Below are 19,828 nucleotides of genomic sequence, written 5' to 3' on the forward strand. Positions count from 1 at the left end.
CTGGACAGGATGAAGCTGGGGGCTAAGATCTCCAGTGTGGTAGGCAGCTCAGTGGGGGCAGCGGGAGGGATCCTCTCTATCGCGGGCATAGCTCTGTCCCTAGTCACTGCTGGGGTGTCACTGGGTCTCACCATTACAGGAGCCCGCCTGGGGTTCACCAGAAGGGTCAACAGTTTAACCACTGGTATCACAGAGATGAAAGTCAATCGCATCCATGAGAAGAAAGCCAGAGAAGTCTTCTAGAGTTTCATGGAGGATGTGGAGAGTCTCCAGGAGTGTCTGGATGATGTGGCTAGAAAGGAGGCGCTCCTGGGGCAGAGAGGGTTGGATGATGTGGCTAGAAAGGAGGTGCTCCTGGGGCAGAGAGGGTTGGATGATGTGGCTAGAAAGGAGGTGCTCCTGGGGCAGAGAGGGTTGGATGATGTGGCTAGAAAGGAGGTGCTCCTGGGGCAGAGAGGGTTGGATGATGTGGCTAGAAAGGAGGTGCTCCTGGGGCAGAGAGGGTTGGATGATGTGGCTAGAAAGGAGGTGCTCCTGGGGCAGAGAGGGTTGGATGATGTGGCTAGAAAGGAGGCGCTCCTGGGGTAGAGAGGGTTGGATGATGTGGCTAGAAAGGAGGTGCTCCTGGGGCAGAGAGGGTTGGATGATGTGGCTAGAAAGGAGGTGCTCCTGGGGCAGAGAGGGTTGGATGATGTGGCTAGAAAGGAGGTGCTCCTGGGGCAGAGAGGGTTGGATGATGTGGCTAGAAAGGAGGTGCTCCTGGGGCAGAGAGGGTTGGATGATGTGGCTAGAAAGGAGGCGCTCCTGGGGTAGAGAGGGTTGGATGATGTGGCTAGAAAGGAGGTGCTCCTGGGGCAGAGAGGGTTGGATGATGTGGCTAGAAAGGAGGTGCTCCTGGGGCAGAGAGGGTTGGATGATGTGGCTAGAAAGGAGGTGCTCCTGGGGCAGAGAGGGTTGGATGATGTGGCTAGAAAGGAGGTGCTCCTGGGGCAGAGAGGGTTGGATGATGTGGCTAGAAAGGAGGTGCTCCTGGGGCAGAGAGGGTTGGATGATGTGGCTAGAAAGGAGGTGCTCCTGGGGCAGAGAGGGTTGGATGATGTGGCTAGAAAGGAGGCGCTCCTGGGGCAGAGAGGGTTGGATGATGTGGCTAGAGAGGAGGTGCTCCTGGGGCAGAGAGGGTTGGATGATGTGGCTAGAAAGGAGGCGCTCCTGGGGCAGAGAGGGTTGGATGATGTGGCTAGAAAGGAGGTGCTCCTGGGGTAGAGAGGGTTGGATGATGTGGCTAGAAAGGAGGCGCTCCTGGGGCAGAGAGGGTTGGATGATGTGGCTAGAAAGGAGGCGCTCCTGGGGCAGAGAGGGTTGGATGATGTGGCTAGAAAGGAGGTGCTCCTGGGGCAGAGAGGGTTGGATGATGTGGCTAGAAAGGAGGCGCTCTTGGGGCAGAGAGGGTTGGATGATGTGGCTAGAAAGGAGGTGCTCCTGGGGTAGAGAGGGTTGGATGTCTTAGTTGGAACAGGGAAGGCTATTGGCACTACTGGGGCCATCGGAAAAGGTATCGACTCCATAGTGGACTGTGGCTCTGGTTTGAATGCAGTGAAGGCCTTTACAAATGAAGATCAGATCATCAGCACTGGTAAGTTGGCGTGCCAGGACGGCAAAGCTCTTTCTATCCCTGCCAATGTCTTATTCATTGGCCTGGATGTTGTCTTTATCTGTAAAGACAGAATTAGCCTGGCAAAAGGCAGCAAGAGTGAAAGATCCTAGCTCATCCTTGCACTGTGGCGCACAGAGCTGGACTCCTGGCAGAGGATCCATGACTCGCTGTGTAGAGGTCTATTAATGTTAAAGAAGAGCCAGAGAATCATGGAACATCCATTTTACCATCTGGATGAAATGCTGAGAGTAAATAAATCTGAGCTCTATTCAATCTGTATCGCTGAAAAGTTACAGATTACGCAAGAGAAATGTAAAGAATTTCCAATTGAGCCGGTATATGCAACGTTTACCGTGAATGCAGTCTCCACCACCTTTACATTTCAATCACGCTGTAACGCTGAACTTCCATGATACGGATTGAATAGAGCCCTAGGATGAGTATAACATAGCAGGATGACAAAATTATTTACCAGTCTTTGAGGTCTCTGAAGAGGGGAGTTTGTGCCCCTGCAGAAGCAGTTTTCATCAATAATTCAGTATATTAAAGCTGATCATTTAAAATCAATTATACAATTTGATGTAAAGCAACAATTTAAAAAAATTATTGATTTACCAGATTGGTCTGTAATTAATTTAGGAAGATAATTAAAACTACGAAATAACACATATGGAATCATGTAATAACCAAAAAAGTGTTAAACAAATCAAAATATATTTTAGATTTTAGATTCTTCAAAGTAGCCATCCTTTGCCTTGATGACAGCTTTGCACACTTTTGGCGTTCTCTCAACCAGCTTCACCTGGAATGCTTTTCCAACAGTCTTGAAGAAGTTCCCACATATGCTGAGCACTTGTTGGCTAATTTTCCTTCATTCTGCGGTCCAACTCATCCCAAACCATCTCAATTGTGCTGAGGTCGAGTGATTGTGGAGGCCAGGTCATCTGATGCAGCACTCCATCACTCTCCTTCTTGGTCAAATAGCCCTTACACAGCCTGGAGGTGTGATGGGTCATTGTCCTGTTGAAAAACAAATGATAGTCCCACTAAGCGCAGACCAGATGGGATGACGTATCACTGCAGAATGCTGTGGTAGCCATGCTGGTTAAGTGTGCCTTGAATTCTAAATAAATAACATACAGTGTCACTAGCGATGCACCCCCACACCATCACACCACCCCCTCCATGCTTCACGATGGGAACCACACACGCAGAGATCATCCGTTCACCTGCTCTGCGTCTCACAAAGACACAGCAGTTGGAACCAAAAATCTCGAATTTGGACTCATCAGATCAAAAGGACAGATTTCTACCGGTCTAATATACATTGCTCGTGGTTCTTGGCCCAAGCAAGTCTCTTCTTCTTATTGGTGCCCTTTAGCAGTCGTTTCTTTGCAGCAATTCGACCATGAAAGCCTGATTCGCGCAGTCTCCTCTGAACAGTTGATGTTGAGATGTGTCTGTTACTTGAACTCTGTGAAGCATTTATTTGGGCTGCAATTTCTGAGGCTGGAATCTCAAATTAACTTATCTTCTGCAGCAGAGGTAACTCTGGGTCTTCCTTTCCTGTGGCGGTCCTCATGAGAGCCAGTTTCATCATAGCGCTTGATGGTTTTTGCGACTGCACTTGAAGAAACTTTCAAAGTTGTTAAAATGTTCAGGATTGACTGGCCTTCATGTCTTAAAGTAATGATGGACTGTCATTTATCTTTGCTTATTTGAGCTGTTCTTGCCATAATATGGACTTGGTCTTTTACCAAATAGGGCTATCTTCTGTATACCACCTCTACCTTGTCACAACACAACTGATTGGCTCAAACGCATTAAGAAGGAAAGAAATTCCACAAATTAACTTTTAACAAGGCACACATGTTAATTGAAATACATGACGTAGTCACCTGGAATGAAGCTGGTTGAGAGAATGCCAAGAGTGTGCAAAGCTGTCATCAAGGCAAAGGGTGGCTACTTTGAAGAATCACAAATATAAAATATATGTTGATTTGTTTAACACTTTTTTGGTTACTACATGATTCCATATGTGTTATTTCATAGTTTTGATGTCTTCACTACTATTCTACAATGTAGAAAATTGTAAAAATAAAGAAAAACCCTGGAAGGAGTAGGTGTGTCCAAACTTTTGACTTGTACTGTATGTATTTATATAAAAAATAGGGACCACAATGGAAATAAGTCCCCGACTTTATTGTGCTATCCTGATCACTTTAAAAAATCTTTGTGTATACAGTGGCTGGTGAAAGTATTCACCCCCCTTTGGAATTTTTCCTATTTTGTTGCCTTACAATTTGGAATTAAAAATGATTTTTGGGGGGTTTGTATAATTTTATTTACACAACATGCCTACCACTTTGAAGATGCAAAATATTTTTTTATTGCGAAACAAACAAGAAATAAGACAAAAAAAACTGAAAACTTGAGCCTGTATAACTATTCACCCCCCCAAAGTCAATACTTTGTAGAGCCACCTTTTGCAGCAATTACAGCTGCAAGTCTCTTGGGGTATGTCTCTTTAAGCTTGGCACATCTAGCCACTGGGATTTTTGCCCATTCTTCAAGGCATTGAAGCTCCAGCTCCTTCAACTTGAATGGGTCCCGCTGGTGTATAGCAATCCGTGACAGATCATGTGACACTTAGATTGCACACAGGTGGACTTTATTTAACTAATTAGGTGACTTCTGAAGGTAATTGGTTGCACCAGATGTTATTTAGGGGCTTCATAGCAAAGGGGGTGAATACATATGCACGCACCACTTTTCATTTTTAAATTTTTTTTTAACAAGTTATTTGTTCCATTTCACTTCACCAATATGGACTATTTTGTGAATGTCCATTACATGAAATTACAATTAAAATCTATTTAAATTACAGGTTGTAATGCAACAAAATAGGTAAAATAACAAGGGGGATAAATCATTTTGCAAGGCACTGTACAGTGCATTCAGAAAGTATTCAGACCCCTTGACTTTTTCCACATATTGTTAGGTTACATTCTCCTTCTAAAATTGATTAAATAGTTTTTCTTCCTCATCAATCTACACACAATACCCCATAATGACAAAGCAAAAACACGTTTTTAGAATTTATTGCAAATATATGAATAAAATAAAATGGAAATATCACATTTACATAAGTATTCAGACCGTTTACTCAGTACTTTGTTGAAACACCTTTGGCAGCGAATACAGCCTCGAGTCTTCTTGGATAGGACACTACAAGCTTGGCACACCTGTATTTGGGGAGTTTCTCCCATTCTTCTCTGCAGAACCTCTCAAGCTCTGTCAGGTTGGATGGGGAGCGTCGCTGCACAGCTATTTTCAGGTCTCTCCAGAAATATTAGATCGGGTTCAAGTCCAGGCTCTGGCTAGACCATTCAAGGACATTCCGAGATTTGTCCCGAAATCACTCCTGTGTTGTCGTGGCTGTGTGCTTAGGGTCTAAGTCCTATTGGAAGGTGAACCGTTGCCCCAGTCTGAGGTCCTGAGCGCTTTGGAGCAGGTTTTCATCAAGGATCTCTCTGTACTTTGCTCCGTTCATCTTTTCCTGACTAGTCTCCCAGTCCCTGCCGCTGAAATACATACCCACAGCATGATGCTGCCACCACCATGCCTCACCATAGGGATGGTGCCAGTTTTCCTCCAGACAAGACGCTTGGCATTCAGGCCAAAGAATTCCATCTTGGTTTCATTAGACCAGAGAATCTTGTTTCTCGTGGTATGAGAGTCCTTTCGGTGCCTTTTGGCAAACTCCAAGCGGGCTGTCATGTGCCTTTTACTGAGGAGTGGCTTCCGTCTGGCCACTCTACCATAAAGGCCTGATTGGTGGAGTGCTGCACAGATGGGAGAACCATCCAGAAGGACAACCATCTCCACAGAGGAACTCTGGAGCTCTGTCAGTGACCATCGGGTTCTTGGTCACCTCCCTGACCAAGGCCCTTCTCCCCCGATTGCTCAGTTTGGCTGGGCGGCCAGCTTTTCTTCCATTTAAGAATGATGGAGGCCACTGTGTTCTTGGAGACCTTCAATAATGCAGCCATTTTTTGCTACCATTCCCCAGATCTGTGCCTCGACACAATCCTGTTTCAGAACTCTACGGACAATTCCTTCGACCTCATGGCTTGGTTTTTGCTCTGACATACACTGTCAACTGTGGGATCTTACATAGACAGGTGTGTGCCATTCCAAATAATGTCCAATCAATTGAATTTACCACAGGTGGACTCCAATCAAGTTGTAGAAACATTTCAAGGATGATCAATGGAAACAGGATGCACCTGAGCTCAATTTTCAGTCTCATAGCAAAGATTCTGAATACTTATCTAAATAATGTATTATTGTTTTGAGGTTTTAATACATTTTCAATAATGTCTAAAAAACTGTTTTCACTTTGTCATTGTGGGGTATTGTGTGTAGATTGATGAGAAAAAAAATAATATTTGATCCATTTTAGAATAAGGCTTTAACGTAACACAATGTGGAAAAGGTCAAGGTGTCTGAATACATTCCGAATGCACTGTATACAGTATGTATTTCTTCAACTGACAAATAAAATCAATCAATCCGAATTGTGCAGCGGCCAATTGAGGAATGGAAAGAGACATCTGTTACAAAACATCAAAAAGGTGAATGACATTTTGAGATTGTCAAGCCAAGCCTTCAATACTGGGTAAGCCTACAACTTAGGCAGGGATGTATTTTCTGTTTGTCGAGATTGACATACAGTAGTCTATTTATTGTGGTGTTGAAATGCAAACCAATATTGAAGTGCTCGAAGTCAGTATGCTTTGTTTATAGATTGTGTGGTCATTGGCAAAGAAACCTGTTGGTGGAAAATTTGTTGCATATATTTGATGTAATTATGAATACGGTATAAACATTTTGAAAATCTGATTCACCCCAAGCTGATGATTGTCTGCAACCAGCTCTGATCGTAGAAACAGGCAGGGAGAGTGAGCTCGTCTGTGTTGGTTGGCGAACCCTATGGTGGGAATTACGAACTTTGTTATGCACATGCGCTGTATAAGCCTTATCCTGTACATTTCCACTGTTTGTTTTTTTCATGTAAGAAGAAGCCAGTGTTTTTTCTCTCTTGTTTTTGAGTAACTTAGTCACACGGCCAAAGACAAAAGGCCGTCTGAGAGTGACCAGTTTTTGGTCCATCCTGTTCTTTTTGTATCTTTCAAGGGCACAGCTGTGTGGAGATATGAATAGAACAGAGGCTAGCTTGAGCAGCAGCGACAATTCTATCAGCAGAAAGGAGTAACAAAACTGGCGTTATCAGTTGTTTACGCTATGTTCCCATCATGATCTTACACACCTGCTAAACTGGCACGTAGACTAAGGTTATAAAAGCCGAGACAAAACTATTCTTTGTTGGGTTCTTAACTTTTGCAACTTTTGAGTGATTGTTAACCAGCCCCCGATTTGCAAATCTTATTTAAAAAAGTTGTTGTTTGAAGGATCTACAGTCTCTTCTTTTCTGGTTAAAATTTCCACGACAACCCTCAATCTTCTGGCCCGTAGCGCGGCGTGGCATTGACTGTGCCACAAAAGCATGCTGAACTGGCAAAGTCGATATACACGATTATAAACACAGGCTCGGTACAGATATTGTTATTTGTGGTCGTAAAAATGATTTTGAGTTAATTATATGAGGGGGGAGGGTGTTCAAATAATTTTACAGTACAAGGGGAGGGTCATGTGGAAATATTTGTAACTTTGGGGAGGGTGCTTTTTTTAGGACACCTTGAGTTGGACAAGCCCCTCCCCCCAGTAAATTTTGATCTGTCCCTGTGTAAGAAGTCTTCAACTTCCAGTGAAGTGAGGAATATGTCTTCTGTGTATGAAGGTACATGTCAGCAGCACAATATTGGAAACATTATTACATTTCACTTTCAGTATTTTGACTACACCGAACACATATTTTGGAAACATATGGCCATGATATTAAACTGACTACTTTAAAAAAGTGCCAAGCTGAATACGTTTCATTAAATTGAACAGATTGTTTTATTTCTTATAACATTAAATTGTAAAGTTGATTATAAAATTAGACTTGTGTACAGAATGAGTGATGAAAATGAAAAAAGTGTGTCATCTCTTTATTTTTAATTGTTTAACATTCTAAGTGCCACTGTACAGTATGTTTGAGAGGCCCTAACTTCAAAGACTGTTCAGTCATTTATGTTGTCCTACTGTGTCATACACATCGATTTCTTCCCTCTCAGCTTCTCCTCCAGAGGGTAAAATGGCTGCTCCAGGACGATCTGACTTTTCTCTAATGTTAATAGACCTCTACACAGCGAGTCATGGATCCTCTGCCAGGAGTCCATCTCTGTGCGCCACAATGCTGATCTGGCACGGATGAGCTGGGATCTCTCACTCTTGCTGCCTTTGGCCAGGCTGACGCTGTCTTTACAGATGAAGAAGACATCCAGGCCAATGAAGAGGACGTTGAGGGTGATGAGACCAGCCCGCGCTGACTTGGAGAGGACTAGTGGGGTGCCTTTGGCCACCTGTCCAATGCCTGGGATGTCCTCGGCTAGCTTGGGCAGGTTTTGTGCTACTTTGCCTTCCTGGAGCGCCAACTTACCAGCGCTTGTGATCAGATCTTTGTTTCTAAGGACTTCTGCTGACTTAAAACCTGAGGAAAGGTCAACTAGGGAGTCAATGCGTTTTCCGATGGTCCAAGTGGTGGCAATCACCTTCCTTGCTCCAACCATGTCCACCCTGCTCTGCCCCAGGATGGGCTCTATATTCCTGGCCACATCCTCCAGACACTCCTGGAGACTCTCCACATCCTTCATGAAATTCTGGAAGACTTTACTGGCTTTCTTCTCATGGATGCTATTGACTTTCATCTCTGTGATACCAGTAGTTAAACTGTTGACCCCACTGGTGACCCCCAGGCTGACCCCTGCAATGGTGAGAGCCAGTGACACCCCAGCAGTGACAGGGGTCAGAGCTAAGCCCACGATGGATAGGATCCCTCCAGCCGCCCCCACTGAGCTGCCTGCCACACTGGAGATCTTAGCCCCCAGCTTCATCCTGTCCAGCTGCACAGCATTTTCTTCCAGCTCGGTCAGAAACTGCTCCATCCTGGGTCGGCGCTGGCTGAACCGGCCAATGAAGCGCTGAGCAGCCCCTTGGAACAGGAACGTTAGTCTGACGTGCGGGTCCATCCTGTCGGAGGGGAAAGATATCTATTTACTGTTTTCCAATAGACTAGTTCTTGAATCTTGTTAAAGAATGTCAACATAAGTTTTAAGAGAAGAACCAAACCATGGCAGAATAACTTACCTGGTCTCACTCAGCTGATTCAAATGTTGGAGCATATTTTGTATGGACTCTTCACTCACATCACCAAGGTTGACCACAGGGATGTCATTCCTCTTTTTCCAAAACATCATTTGACTGACTGAGCTACTGTAACAATGAATATTCATTTCAAAATTAAATTATATTCATTACATTATTTTGTGGCATTTGAATAATATCACATAAGCCAAAGAACCTTGTCAAATGACATATCTGAGAAGGACAAAAACGAAAGGAAAATAATACAACTATGCTAATATAATATACATGCTGATATTAAAACTGTGTGAGGGATCTTACCCAAGTTTACTCTCAGGCTGTGGTCTGATCTGTAATCTAGAAGGAAAGAATGGACATCAAGTGTTTGTAAAATGGCAATGAAAAACATTACATAAGTTAATGTTGAAGAAATTGTGATGAGAGCTCCACTTACCCCTTCTCCATCCTTTTACAGACCTGCTGGCTGATTTGTATGTATCTATCCAGTTGGCAGGCCAGCACCTCTACATTGAGGAGGCTGGGAATAAAGAAGGCCTTAGCATCCCTCTTAAAATAGATGAGGAGAGGGCAGGCCATTCTGGCAGCAATGATGACAGCCTGAACACTGGCAGGGCTCGTCCCCTGAGGCAGACAGAGGAACCTGTTCTCCTCAAACACCAACAGACAGGTGACCGCCAGACACTCCACAGCATGCAGGAAGTAATCCAGCTTCTCCAGGCCTCCCAGAGTGTCCTTTAGTACAGCTCCCAGCTCCTTCTCCAGCTCCTCACGCCTACTGTCTGCAGTCCCCTGGGTCAGACCGCTCCATACGAACTCCCCAAACGCCTTGGCCTTGGTCGCTGAGTTACGGACATGGTCGAACTTAAGGTCAATTCTGTCTGCCCTCTCCTTGATGTCCCTCATCATTTCCAGTTCTGTCTCCCTCTGAAGGGCCCATTTGGAATGCCTGTCACAGAACTCCCTCACTCTGTGAATGTGGCTGAGGGTGTCTGAGATGTACTGGCCCAAGAGCTCCCTTGTTAATGCTGATCTGTAACAAAAGAGGGCCTCAGTTAGGAGCTTTACTATTGAATGCAGGATAATCAGTATATCAAATTACAAAGTTGTAGATTTAGAGTGCCTATCCAACTTTACACTTTTATTGAATGGCCTTTATTGAAAACCTTTGATTCTTTGTCAACACTGCCCTCTGTTGTCTATGTAAAGTAATCCAACAACACTCTCCTGTTTTTTGCCACAGTAATTTATTGCCCCCAGTTATTAATAGTCTCACCGTGACATGGCGCTCTCCCTGCGTTTTGACATTTCCCAGTATGGTTGATATTGTTACTGAACTGAATTCTAGTTGCCTTGGTCATGTCCATTAACTGTGGATCAAATAGTCAACAATCATGAAAAATTTAAGTGTACATTTCTCTTCTAAAATAATTTAGAATCAGGATTCACAGACATGGCATGGCTTACGTGGGCAAACATGTTTAGATACTTTTCGAAGTACAACATTTAATTTTTGTTAAAAAAAAATGGATTTATTAAACCTCACTCACCTTGACAAAGACCCTACTGCACGCAGACCAAACTGAAATGTAGTCTCTTTAAATGGGTCAACATGCTTCCATTCGACTGGGGAATAGCCAAGTACCAAACGAGCAGGGTTGCCAGGTCCAGCTAAATTACTAGCTCAATGACCAGTCAAAACCTGCCCACAGGTCTCGAAAACTAACCCACATGTCGCAGCAAGAGAGGAGTTGCCACATTTATCCAATAAAGCTTTTTTTCATAACATTATGGAGTTTTAATTAAGAAGGAATATTGACGCAATTTGTAATGACCTAGGCTAAGAAGCAACATTCGGTTTTTCATCAAAATAATAATTCTTCCAAGTTTAGGAATATGTCGCCATATACCACAAACCTCTGTGGTTTGTTATACTTATTGCTATTATAATCATGTTACCAACGTAATTAGAACAGTAAAAAGGAATTTATTGTCATACCCGTGGTACAAGGTCTGATATACCACGGTGTTCAACCAATCAGCATTTAGGGCTCAAACCACCCAGTTTATAATTGTAAATAAATCCAGTTTGCACATGTGCATAACTATAGATAAATCCAACAGGAGAGTTTGAGGAGAGTTTGCGTGATGAACGTTGGACAGAGGATCTCGAAATCTCTGTACAAGAAATACTTGGACAAACTTCAAAAATATTATATTAGGCTATTTTCTGGCAATTGTGCCATTATTATGTGCCAGATGTTAAGACTACAAAACAATCAGTGGTGATTTTAGCATGTAAATCTTGGTGGGGCAACAACAACAAAAAGTGGGATGCATGCCAGCAAAGCCACTACACAACACAACACTAAACAATACATTAATTGCACTATACCACTGCTACACCTGGCTGTCAGCGGAGCCTTGTCTGGCAGCGAAACAGTTCATTCAGCCTAATTTACTGCCTTTAAAAAATATATAGCTGATATGGCTGACTTGTTTAAACAAATATGGTTTCTACTGACAATTGAGATGTACAAACGATGGTGTAAGGGGACGACAAGCGGATAAGAGGCAATCTGTAATTTCGATTAAGACATTAATGAGCGAGCTATGACGGACGTTCAGCACTTTTGAAATGTACTGTGACAGAATTCAGAACATGCGCCGTTCTTACAGTGTTCTTCCTGTACACCAAGTCAGAACCGTAGGATAAATAAAGGGGGCATATAAGCAGACAATGAAAGCTCTTACAATATTCAATGATTGCGTCTCTCAAAAACAGGTTATAGGCTACATGTGCACCACCAAGTCAGAACAGTAGGCAAAATTAAGAGGTGAAAATAGACAAAATTCTTATGGTGAGGCACGTGGGCTACTAACAGCTTACTACACAACATACACTTACATGCTGACCAGACCGGACACGTCGCGTGCGCGAGCGTCGCAAAATAAATTTAGAAACCCATGTTATTCAATTATTGCACCCACACTGCTTGCGCGCGCCCATGAGCGTCTGCGACACCAAGGGCTAAAATAGATGTCGTTCCTATTTCTGACGCAGATCGCGCTGCAAGTCCTGCCTCTCCCATCTCCTCATTGGTTTATAGAAGCAGGTATCCACGTGCCATCTCCTCATTGGTTTATAGAAGCAGGTACCCACGTGCCATCTCCTCATTGGTTATACCCACGTGGGTGATAGAAAGACGAAAACTGTTTTGCCGGTAGTCGTGGTAATACAATGAAAGTTTAGATGCGATCACCATATAATTTAAACGATGAAAAAGCCTGGAAGGAGGAGAGATGACTAGAAACGATTCGGTTGGCCGTTTTATATGTGGATTAATTGTCGGAGTAGAGATCCTTGTCCATTTCAGGTAAAATAACAACTCAAGGTTTATATCCCAGGACAAATTAGCTAGCAACAGCAAGCTAGCTAAACAGGACAAATTAACGTTAGCTAGCAAGTGCAAGCTAACTAGCTAAAATACCATACATGTTTAATGCTTTTCGACCTGTCCCCAAATGAATGTCATTGGTTCAGAGTTTGTTTTGATATTTTAACCTGCGTGTCGTGATCGCGTTTGGTGTGGGGGGGCAAAATACATTTATGCACGATAGCGCACGATGGCGCACGCACGCAGCCGGTTTGGGCAAGGTGTAAGTATTACTTTCTTAGTTACAGTATACATATCTCCCTGGCATATTATATCATTTATGCAGCAGCATACAAAACATTTTTGGATGCACCTTCGTGGCCAATATTTTTTTATTAAACTTTGTCATCAAAGTCTGGAATTCTCTGGATTCATGGTGCTTTCAAGACAACTGGAAACTCGAAGAAGAAGAAAAAAGTTGAATCACGATGATGTCAGTGATCTTCAGGTCTTAGCTCTAGAAAGAGGCCCAAGTTCCCGATTTACAATTCCGAGTTGGATGAAAGTTCAAAACCTATTTTCCCAGTCGTAGCTAATTTTTCCAGAGTTCCCAGTTGTCTTAAACTCACTGAAGTCAGATTATGCAGTTCCGAGTTAACAGTTGTTTTGAGAGCGGCACAAATTATGCATCATTGACATCATGGCCAATTTTTTATTTAACTAGGCAAGTCAGTTAAGAACAAATTCTTATTTACAATGACAGCCTAGGAACCCTTGGTTAACTGCCTTGTTCAGGGGCAGAATGAAATAATTTTACCTTGTCAGCTCAGAGATTTGATCTAGCAACATTTCAGTTACTGGCCCAACTCTCTAACCACTAGGCTACCTGCCACCAACGTTGAATGTTTATAATTTAAAACTAGGAAAAGAGTCCCTTATTCTTAGACCACACAGCTACAGCCTTTCCACTGAATAGCAGGCTAATGATTGCTTTGCATGCTTGCAGTTAGCCACTGATTCCTTCCAAACCACTCATTGTTGAATTTGCAATTTCCAACTTGTTGTGTAATGTTTATGTCCAATGGCCAATGAGCACTGCTACATTTTATCTATATTTCTCTTCATATTTTTTTAACCAAGTCAGTTAAGTCAGGCAAGTCAGTTAAGAACAAATTCTCATTTACAATGACGGCCTAGGAACAGTGAGTTAACGGCCTTGTTCAGGGGCAGAACGACAGATTTTTACCTTGTCAGCTCGGGGATTCAATCTAGCAACCTTTCGGTTACTAGGCCAACGTTCTAACCACTAGGCTACCTGCCACCCCATATGACAAGGATTAAAAAGGATTTGCCAGTAGATTGTCGACTTGATTCATGATGATTACTGCTAGCTAAGATTTTGAAAGTCCAATCAAAGCTACTGTAGATATAACATGATTTGATGTCATTTTATCTGTGGCCAATGACCTTGAGCCTTCTTGGATGGACACTTCTAATGTAACTCAATGGCAGCACCCAAGGGGCTAGAATTTTCGAGATCTACCCTTAGACTTGGCGGTGACATAGTGTCCCCACGAGTGACAGAACACTGAGCCAATCACGGCGCAACACTCCGTATTTCCTGCTGGCTTGCCCCACCACCAAAGAAAGCACTGAGTTAGGCTGAAACACCTGCATTTTGGAGTTGCCTTACTCAAGAAAACAAAAAATATGTTTTTTTGTTTTAGATCATTGAATTAATAAAGACGCATACATGTTTTTACATTGTTTGCAAACTGATATGTGACACATATTAATGCCAAAATAACATGCAAAACAGGCAAGCCCCCCCAAAACATATTTTTGTATTATAATTTTTTGGCAAAAAATGTGGGGCTCAAAACAGGTGGGGCTTTGACCCCCCTGCCCTGAATGACAGATTGCCACTGCAAACAAGTATATATGGCCTATTTACGAGATTGACTTGTTAAGTCAATAGGCATAGGCTACCGACTAAAATCTGGGTTTATAATTGCAATTCAACTTTGCCATGGTTTGTTGAGCTAGTTGCAGGTAGACTAGCCCCTGATAGGCCAACATCTCATTTCAGGGAAAAGTCCACAATGAAACTGACATTAAATGTGGAGAATGATACATTTGCGATAGAGCTGTGACCATGAACACAATTGATCACTTCCAATTAAATTAACTAAACATGGCTGAAGTAATAGACTATTTATTAAATCCTGTCATGCCCTGACCATAGAGAGCCCTCTGGGTTCTCTATGGTGTAATAGGTCAGGGCGTGACTAGGGGGGTTTTAGGTATTATATTTCTATGTTGGTGTGTGTGTATGGTTCCCAAATGGAGGCAGTTGAGAATCGTTGCCTCTAATTGGGGATCATACTTAGTGTGTCCTTTTTCCCACCTGCTATGGGGGATATTGTTTTGTATGAGTGCCTATGTGCGCTACGTATTTCACGCTTCCAGCGATGGTTCACAGTCCAGAGCCTCCAGCGACGGTCCACGATCCGGAGCTTCCAGTGACGGTCCACGGCCCGGAGCTTCCAGTGACGGTCCACGGCCCGGAGCTTCCAGTGACGGTCCACGGCCCGGAGCTTCCTGCGCCGGTGCCATGGCTGGAGCCTTCCTCTGCGCCGATGCCCAGTCCAGGCACGGCGTCCAGTCCCGCTCCATGGCCGGAGCCTTCCTCTGCGCCGGTGCCCAGTCCGGGCACGGCGTTCAGCCCGGCTCCATGGCCGGATCCACGGTATGAGCGGGTGCTACGTCCCGCACCGGAGCCGCCACCGACGCTAGTTGCCCACCCTAACCCTCCCCATCTAGTTTCAGGTTTTGCACCTTTGGGGGGGGGGGGGGGGGGGGGGGGGGTACTGTCACACCCTGACCATAGAGTTCTCTATGGTGTAATAGGTCAGGGCGTGACTAGGGGGGTTTCTAGGTATTATATTTCTATGTTGGTGTGTGTATGGTTCCCAATTGGAGGCAGCTGATAATCATTGCCTCTAATCGGGGATCATACTTAGTGTGTCCTTTTTCCCACCTGCTATGGGGGATATTGTTTTGTATGAGTGCCTATGTGCGCTACGTATTTCACGATCGTTATATCTTTGTTGCTTTGGAAGTTTCACTACCATTAAAATGTGGAACTCTACTCACGCTGAGCCTTGGTCCAATTATTAATACGACGATCGTGACAAATCCGTTTGCCAGCTCCAGGTAGGCTACACAAGTTGCACAAATTTACTTACAATGACTCCAGTAATATTGTCATTTCATATTGTAACAAATGGTAGGCTACAGTAGATTATGTAAATTATGGAAAAGGGTTGGAAATAGGTATCTCCATAATGACCAATCTAATGATCCTACCTACAATTATCCTACCTACAAGTTGTCACAAGGTGCTCGTGCTGCAGCGCTCTCTCAGCCAGTTCTCTGAACACACACACACGCCTCCGGCCCTCCCCTCCACACACACGCCCCCGGCCCTCCCCTCCACACACACGCCTCCGGCCCTCCCCTCCACACCACTACCTCAGTCAGCAACAGCCGGCTTGCTTACTGCCTGATAGTCAGTAGCAGCAGGTCACAGTAAAATATACTGTATATATAGTTTTTTAAGAGAAATGCCGTGGCGGCCGCAGTGCAATTTAGAAGCAGCCCAAAAACCCACAACCCGTGACCAATACATTTTCACCCTGGACATTGTTTTCATAGTAGCCCAATTGTCCGAAAACTGTAGACATGGCAACCCTGCAAACTAGTGTGCTCGCAAATTCCTTTAGATGTTTGCTTGAAAAATGAAAAAAGGGGTAAACCGGCAATATTACCCCGGGACAGTGGAGGACGATGAGCTGGAAATAGCCATCTACGGCCAAACAAGGAAGTGACGACACACCCAAACAAGGAAGTGACGACACACCCAAACAAGGCAGAGACGTGCAAGATAATAAAATCAAAGATAGTACAGGCAGAAACTGCTTCTCCAATAGAAAACCCTGATCACACTTGTAGGTGATGTCAAGGTTACGTTGGCTATCTAAACTCATGCGCAGAAATACATCATCGGGTCCAACTGTTGTCTCGTTCCGAACTGAGCATGTGCAGGCCGTCAAATCAAAGGCACTCTTTCGATATAAAGTTGTTTTCGGCTAAAATTAAAATGTGTCAGTTTGTCACTTTCACAAGGTTGGAGTAATAACAAGTTGGCTCAAATCTAGATTGTGCCTTTAGATTTAGAGAACAACTAAGGAAGAATTTTTCACTTCTCTCATTGACTTCTCAAACCCCAAACCCCGGCCTGGTCTGCTTGGTCTGTTTCGCAAGCGTTCCTGGAAGTCTCTCAATGTTGCACCTCTAGGTTTAGAAACTGTGATAAAATAGTGTACACAGATACTTTTGGAGGAGATGGGAAACGAAGGTTACGTATGTAACCACGGTTGTGTGTGCTATTGGATCACTTCAATATGGTATTCTTCCGCATAAGTTCCGAGTCAGAATTTCAGATTAGTCCCGTGTCAGCTGCAGCTGACCCCCTTAAATAGCTGCCGCCGCACTACTTCCACATTGTGTCCTTTTCGAGGCGCCGTTGATCACCGACAAAGAGGATATGGTATCACAATACCAAATGAATCGGTGAACTAGGTAAGGGCCAGACATAGAGCAAATTCCTGTAGGACTGAGCTCAGGGCAGTCATAGTTGCTATGTCCCTCTGTCCCCTCTCAGGGAAGCGGAGGCAACAGCCGTTCCGACCTCATTGGCGGGGGCAACAATGAGTCGATAGTGCCTAGATAAAGGTACTAGACGATGTAGCTACTCCTCTAGTAGAATGCGCCACTACAGCAGACGGCAGAGGATGGCTGGCCAGCCGATATGCTGTAGTAATAGTGTCCACAATCCAATGTGAGAGTCTTTGTATCGATAGGCTCTGAACTCTCTCACCATAACAAATGAATAGCCAATCAGACTGTCGTATTGCCTGTGTCTGTGTAAGTGTCCAAGGCCCTGACCTGGGTAGAGCACACTTGGAGAAAAACACCCAGCTCACCCGCAACCGCGGGAGGAGCATATGCGAGCAAATGTCAAATTAAATAACATTTTATTGGTCACATACACATGGTTAGCAGATGTTAATGCGAGTGTAGCAAAATGCTTGTGCTTCTAGTTCCGACAGTGCAATAATATCTAACAAGTAATCTAACAATTCCCCAACAACTACCTAATACACACAAATCTAAAGGGGTGAATGAGAATATGTACATATAAATATATGGATGAGCGATGCCGAGTTCAAACTTGATGATTGTAAGGGCCGGTTCACATGTCTGTCAAACAGGACCTTCAGCAAGAATGAGGGGTTAAGACGTAGGGTGACACTCCTCTGTCTGGACGCATTCTGAAAAACATTCAGTGCTCACTGAAAAGGCATGAAGTTCATTCACCCTCTTAGTGGAGGTAATAGCCAACAGGAATGCCACCTTCACGAATAGGTGAAGTAAAGAAATCAACTCCAGCCACTTTAATAATGTAAAAATTGATGTAAAAAATGTATCACTAGCCACTTTAAACAATGCCACTTCATATAATGTTTACATACCCTACATTACTCATCTCATATGTATATACTGTACTCTATACCATCTACTGCATCTTGCCATCTTGATGTAATACATGTATCACTAGCCACTTTAAACAATGCCACTTTTATATGTTTACATACCCTACATTACTCATCTCATATACTGTACTCGATACCATCTACTGCATCTTGCCTATGCCGTTCTGTACCATCACTCATTCATATATTTTTATGTACATATTCTTTCATTCCTTTACACTGTGTGTATAAGGTAGTTGTTGTGGAATTGTTAGGTTAGATTACCCGTTGGTTATTACTGCATTGTCGGAACTAGAAGCACAAGCATTTCGCTACACTCTCATTAACATCTGCTAACCATGTGTATGTGACAAATAAAATTTGATTTGATTTGATTTGAACTCTTGGGGTTCGAGAGTGGCTTAGCAAGCGCTGCCAACACCACGCCAACGTTCCAGTTTGGCACCGAGCTGGCCACTGCTGGACACAGACATCGAACTCCCTTCATAAATTTGGAAAGCAATGGGTAGCCAGCCATGGGTCCCTCTTGGCATCCGTCATGGCATGCCGAGACAGCGGCTAAATACACTCTCAATGTGGATGGTGCTCAGCCCGCATCGAGCAGTGACTGTGAAAACCGTAAAACCTTTTGCACATATGGCTTTCAAACCAGGTACAGAATATGCCCCACCACATTTGATATGATGCATTGGTGGAAGAAACCATGACGCCCCGCAATGTGTTCACCACATTGTCCTGAAGCCCTAGACTGGTCCACTAACACCTCTCAGAGGCCAAACCCGAAGCTGGAGGCAGTGTGGGTCCGGATGCCACAGTGTCCCCCCAGCCTGAAGAGAAGGTCAGGCCTCAGGGGTAGCTGCCATGTGGTCCTAAGTGGAGAGACAACAGAAGACTGAACCATGGTGGTCTCGGCCAGCATGGAGCTATCAAGAGCAGCTGGTGGCCAATCAAGATGACCCTGTCTAGTGTAGCTGTGATCAGGGAAATGGTGGGAAAGTGTAAAGCGGCATTGCCAGTCAATCGAGAACTAGCTGGGGCAATAAGTGTTCTCTTGAAATGCAAACAGGTCCACCTGTGCTCTCCCAAACCTGTCCCAAAGCTGTAGCACAGGTCCTGTGCACTCATCACCAACAGTTGACGGTGTCTGTGTTATTTTGGGTGCAGGCCGTGGGAGTTGAACCATCGCTGGAGTGGCCTGATATAGAAGGCCAAGCGGAACCAACAGTGAAGCCGGAAACGGTCGAGGTAGGAGAGGATTTTGTTACTCTCACCTGAGGGAGACGTGACCTCATGAGAGTCAAGTCTATGGGCATCCCGAGGTAGATCACCTTCCGTGAGGGGGTCAGGTGACTCTTCTCCTCGTTTAGGGTGAGGCCCAGAACTCTAATGTGGTTCAAGAGGGTCCTCGTGTCTGTTGTGGCCTGTTCCCTGGATGGGGCAGACTATCCAATCGTTCAGGTAAGGCAGTTACTTCTCCAGTAGAATGTGCCACCACAGCAAAAGACAAAGGCTGGCGGACCAGCCGAAATGCTGCAGTAACAGTGTCCCCCATGCAATGTGAGAGTTCGGTCGGATGGGCACTGGCCCAAAACTCTCTCACCATAATTAACAAAAACTGATAAAGCTTTCGTATTGCCTGCGTCTGTGAAAAGTGTTCATTGCCCTTCATTGCACAACACACTGGGGGAAGCCCCTAGTTCACCCGCAACAGCGAGAGGAGAGTGCGGACTACTGTAATGGCCGGTTAACGTGTCTGTCAAACAGAACCCTTGGCCAGAATGAGGGGTTTGGGTGTAGGTTGCCTCCTTCATCTGAACTCATTCGGAAACATTCAGTCAACCAGGGCTTCA

General features: G+C 44.4%; 1 protein-coding gene across 1 annotated transcript; it reads right to left on the reverse strand.

Annotated features, from left to right (window-relative positions):
- Nucleotides 1–7,664: 7,664 nt before the first annotated feature.
- Nucleotides 7,665–10,291, reverse strand: LOC120044646. The gene is made up of 5 exons (XM_038989321.1): nucleotides 10,260–10,291; nucleotides 9,420–10,016; nucleotides 9,287–9,322; nucleotides 8,969–9,094; nucleotides 7,665–8,851 (listed from the first exon to the last, which is right to left on the reverse strand). The coding sequence occupies exons 1-5, from the start codon at nucleotides 10,289–10,291 to the stop codon at nucleotides 7,861–7,863; spliced, it is 1,782 nt and encodes a 593-aa protein (XP_038845249.1). The 3' UTR covers nucleotides 7,665–7,860.
- Nucleotides 10,292–19,828: the final 9,537 nt, after the last annotated feature.

Source organism: Salvelinus namaycush, chromosome 3, assembly GCF_016432855.1.
Source record: "Salvelinus namaycush isolate Seneca chromosome 3, SaNama_1.0, whole genome shotgun sequence".
NCBI lineage: Eukaryota > Metazoa > Chordata > Actinopteri > Salmoniformes > Salmonidae > Salvelinus > Salvelinus namaycush.